General features: G+C 47.2%; 1 protein-coding gene across 1 annotated transcript in view; it reads left to right on the top strand.

The window, feature by feature from the left end:
- Window positions 1–4,835, top strand: part of EGLN1 (egl-9 family hypoxia inducible factor 1) — a 75,694-nt gene that overhangs the window by 20,984 nt on the left and 49,875 nt on the right. The window contains exon 3 of the mRNA XM_029919351.1: window positions 1–516. Coding sequence (XP_029775211.1) covers window positions 1–516 — 516 coding nt within the window. The remainder of the gene's footprint in view (window positions 517–4,835) is intronic.

Genomic DNA, 4,835 nt, shown 5'->3' with positions numbered 1-4,835 from the left:
CCGCCTCGCGCGGCTGCGGGCGGCCAGGGCCAGGCGGCGGCGGCCGAGGCGGAGCCGGTGAAGGAGGAGGCGCCGGCCCGCGCGTCGCAGTTCCAGGAGAAGGCAAACCTGTACCCGCCGAGCATCACGCCGGGCGAGGGTCTGAGCCACGGCGGCGGCCTGCGGCCCAACGGGCAGACGAAGCCCCTGCCGGCGCTGAAGCTGGCGCTGGAGTACATCGTGCCGTGCATGAACAAGCACGGCATCTGCGTGGTGGACGACTTCCTGGGCAAGGAGACGGGGCAGCAGATCGGCGACGAGGTACGCGCCCTGCACGACACCGGCAAGTTCACGGACGGGCAGCTGGTCAGCCAGAAGAGCGACTCGTCCAAGGACATCCGAGGCGATAAGATCACCTGGATCGAGGGCAAGGAGCCCGGCTGCGAGACCATCGGGCTGCTCATGAGCAGCATGGACGACCTGATCCGCCACTGTAACGGGAAGCTGGGCAACTACAAAATCAATGGCCGGACGAAAGTAAGTGACTGCTAGGGGGTGGCGCTGGACATCCCTTACTGGGCGGGCGGCCTCCCTGCCCGGCGACGCGAGCCGCTCGGGGCCGAGGAGCGTGGCTTCTCTGTATAAAAGTCATTTCCTTCTCGCGTGGCACCCCGTCCGAAAAAAGGATGTAAGCCGTACAATAGGTGCTTATCTAGGTAGCTCCTTTCTGTGTCCACGATTTTCCACTTAACAGCCCATTTACAAACCTCTCGAATGGTTTTGTGGCCAAACTCCCTTTCACTTTGGTATTTTGTTTTCCTTTTTTTTTTTTTTTTTCCGTTTTACTGTTAGTTCAAACCTTACTGGAGTTTTGCCCCCACCCCGGTTTGGGGATATTAGAGTAGGACCCAGAGCAAGAGCAGGTTCTGCATATCTTGTGTCTGCATCTGCGCGTCAGTTCTCTGTGTTCTCTGGCGTTGGAGCCGGTGGTCTGATTGTGGTTTACAGAGTGGAACGCTGTGTTTAGTTTAAGAATCTGCCAACTTGACCGTGAACAGATAAATTTAAAATAGGCATGTAGTCAAAAGACTGCTGTATTCCGGAGGAGCCTGGCTGCTCCCCTCTCTCTTATTGTCTCCCCCATCCCCCTTTGAAACCCACTACGTAACGGGGAAAGAAGTATTTCCGTCTTTAAGACCTTCCAGTGTAGGTAGGTTACATTTTTAGCATAGGTTTCCTTTATTTGCTTTGTTAGTGTAATCCTTCTGTTGAAAAAGCTGTGTTGTAGCTTCCTGGAAAAACAACAAAAACAGGGAATTGGAGCAGGAGGGAGGGCTTGTTCTGAAGTCTCAATTTGGTGGAATCTCTTTGTTTTCTCTTGTTTTTCCCCAACGGATTCTCTGCCTCGTACCTACCCTAATCCCTTTTCCCTCCTGAATATGATAAACGGGAGACTCTTCCCTCCGTAATACTCTGTCCCAGTTCTTTTTCATTTTACTACCCAGGTCTTAATCTTTTCTTTGTATCCAGCTCCTCCCCAGGCCGCCCTGCTCCACCCTCCTCCACCATCAATCTCCGTCTGATTTTTTGAGTTTTGAGAGCTTGCCTTAGGAGGTGGTCACATGTGTGTGTTCGTGCACACATGCTGACTGTTGACTCTGGTTCTTTTGTGTGTTGTCAGGGTGTCTGTTTTAGCGGTCGTTGTGGGTAACTCTCCGGCTGCCTGAAAGGCTGAGCATAAGGCAATGAGAAAAGTTCTCAACATGAAAATCTTGTGGGAGGAAATACAACACCAGGTCTGATTTGTGTATTGCCACTTCATCAGTGGATGAAGGCACATGTCTTAAGGTCATGTCGTTTAAAAAAAAAAGAGCAGTTGCTTAATATTAAGCTGGAAGAGAAAAACGAGCCTGATTAGACCTCAGTCTTGGTCTTCAAGGAGAATTTCATTTATATTAAAAAAAAAACCTCTGTCATAGATCAGATCTAAATATAGTCAGATTCTAGAGCAGGACAGGAACTAGCTTAAGGAATGTTAATACAGCTCTCTGCAGACTGACCAGGGTAGTTAGTTGAGGCTTAAGGTTAAGATGAAGTCATCAAGAAGTTACTGTCCTAAATCTTCCTGGATCTGCTTTCCTTAGGTAATTTAGCTTTCCAAGTTAAGCTGAGCCCTCTCCTGTTTTCCGTTTTCACCTGTCCTCAGGGAAGGGACAGTAGGCAGCCTAGCTGTTAGACAAGTTGATTGTCACGGGGAGGCTGTTGGAAAATAGACGCCTCTTTCCTCCGGCGTCCCAGTGGCTGAAGGGAGCAGTGGTTGAGGTTTTAAATCGCTTGACTGCTCATATCATGGTATGATGAAAGGACTCTCTGAAGGAAGGTCAGACCTGAAGCTCTTTAAATGGATCTTTTGCTTATATTCGTTTTCAGGGCACAGTTTGAAAATCTATGGGTGATTGTTGGGAATCCCTTTCATTGTACTTGGTCCAGAGAGTTTTTGTTAAGCGTGTTTAATCATGTAATTTTAGTATTGCTAAAAAAAAAAAAAAACCCCCAAAGATCTTACTTTGAGGAAATAGGAAGGCAGTCGGATTATTAGCCACCATGCGTTGACCAACCACAGTGGACTAGGCACCAGATTAAGCCCAGTACAGACATGACCTCAGTAGTCTTCATCCTACGAAGTAGGTAGTAGTATTCCTAAATTACATTTGAGAATATTTCAGGTCTGATTCACCTACAGCCAACCAGTTAGAATAACCTCACTGGGATTCAAATTACGTCCTTCAAATATCAAGCCGCAGCCTTTTTCTACTACAGTGCACGTAGGTAGGATATAGAAAAGATATAGATTACTTACCACACTACTGGAATTACAGTTTGATAGCTTGTATTGACAGTGGGGGCATTAATCTCCTGCGTGAATAAGAGTACTTTACGGTTGGGCTCTGAAAACTTTTTATTAGTTGACTGCAGGTTGCTTATTTCAGATGTTTATTTCAGTATCTGAAAAGCCGTGTTATAGTTAGACATTTTGATGTCGGTCATTTAGGCATAACTTGTAAGGGGCAGAATACGGGTACAAAATGGGACTGGAAAAAGGGTCTTCAATTCAGAATGTTGTTCTTTACGACACTAGAGTGATTAAAAAGGTAGCTTGCGTCAAACGTGTGGTGTTTTTCTCCTTTAGCTCTTCACAGCAGCTCTGCCAAATAGATTGTTGACGCGTCATTCCAGCCTGGAGATTAGGAGGGCGAGTGTCAGGGAACCACACACTTGCTGGAAATCATGCAGCACACCTCAACTTACATTGAAGTTTTCTGCCCAAGATTCCGGTGTCCTTTTTTATTTTTATTATCTACTCTGTGTGGTCTGTGTATATCTGAGGGCCTGATAATCAGATGAGGTATAATTGGCTGTGGCTCATTCCGAGTTAGACTTTGATTTCCCCCAAGTTGCTACTTCGCGCATGCTTATCTGGTCCACTGTTTGTCCAACTGCTTTAAAAGAGGAACTGTAGGGGAAGGATGAAGTAATACGCGAGGCCACTGATGTGACCCAGCATCAAGTTGCCACTTTCTCTGGTCCTTCTTTCGGGATTTTCCCCTTTTGCCCTCAGACTGACCTTTGCTCCTTTTTTCTTTCTCACACACTTTCTTCAGCTGGCAGTGGGGGTCAGTGGAAGGAATCATGGTCTCTGCTGATTTGTGGGCTGTAAGAAATCAGAGGTGCCTTGACTTGGGTAGGGATAGACAAGGAGCGCAGACCCGCTGGGGTCATGGGAAATGCCGAATCTTAAGGGAGTTTGATAAGATGCGTTGAGGCTAAGAAGACGCCCATTATATATCTAAGATTTTTCATTAGTGTTACAGCTAGTCTGCCATGGCTGATTACAGCTTTTAGAGCAAAGAATAGGATCGGAATTATTATCACTACTGTAGACATGTAACTGTCCTTCTATGTGGTACAAACAAAACTTCTCAATCCACTTCTGCCACTTTTCTCTGTACTCTTGGCATCCACCGTGTACAAAGGGGAGCAGCCTATTTAATGTTTTAATAGCTGTATCAGTCTCAAGAGATCAGAGTCCGTTATTCCTCATGCAGAAGGGGTTGAAAACCCAGCAGCTACAGTAACAACAGTTTCACTGTAGTGCTTTACAGTAAAAGAGACACCTTTGGACTGAAAGGGTGGTCTGCATAGGTTGTGATAGAATCCAGTTCAACTTTGTAGGAAAATGTTTTGGATGGTGAGTTTACGTGAAGTTCACATATTAGGTAACTCCCTTAATTGTAAAGGAATTTTATTTAAAAGAGCAGTTTAACATTTATTCATTTTTGAAAGAGAGAGAGAGGTAGAGAAAAAGGGAGACACAGAAACTGAGGCAGGCCCCAGGCTCTCAGGTACCAGCACGGAGCCCAATGTGGGGCTCGAACTCAGGAACTGTGAGATCATGATCTGAGCAGAAGTCAGACGCTTAGCCGACAGAACCACCTAGGTACCCCAAGGAATTTTATTTTAAATTAAAAGGGGTTTGGGGGTGCCTGGATGGCTCAGGCCAAGTGTCTAGTTTTTAATTTTGGCTCAGTTCGTGATCTCGGTTCATGGGATTGAGGCCCACGTTGGGCTCTGCGCTTGACAGCATGGAGCCAGCTTAGGATTCATTCTCTCTCTCTCTCTCTCTCTCTCTCTCTCTCCCCCTCCCTCCCTCCCTCCCTCTCTCCCCCTCTCTCCCCCTCTTTCTCCCTCTCCCTCCCTCCCTCTCTCTCTCTTTCTCCCCCTCCCTCCCTCTCTCTCCCTCTCCAGCTTAGGATTGTCTCTCTCTCTCTCTCCCTCTCTCCCCCTCTCTCCCCCTC

The sequence above is a fragment of the Suricata suricatta genome, chromosome 2 (assembly GCF_006229205.1).
Source record: "Suricata suricatta isolate VVHF042 chromosome 2, meerkat_22Aug2017_6uvM2_HiC, whole genome shotgun sequence".
Taxonomy (NCBI): Eukaryota; Metazoa; Chordata; class Mammalia; order Carnivora; family Herpestidae; genus Suricata; species Suricata suricatta.
Note: the sequence above shows the minus strand (reverse complement) of the source record. Positions and strands in the feature narration are given on the sequence as shown.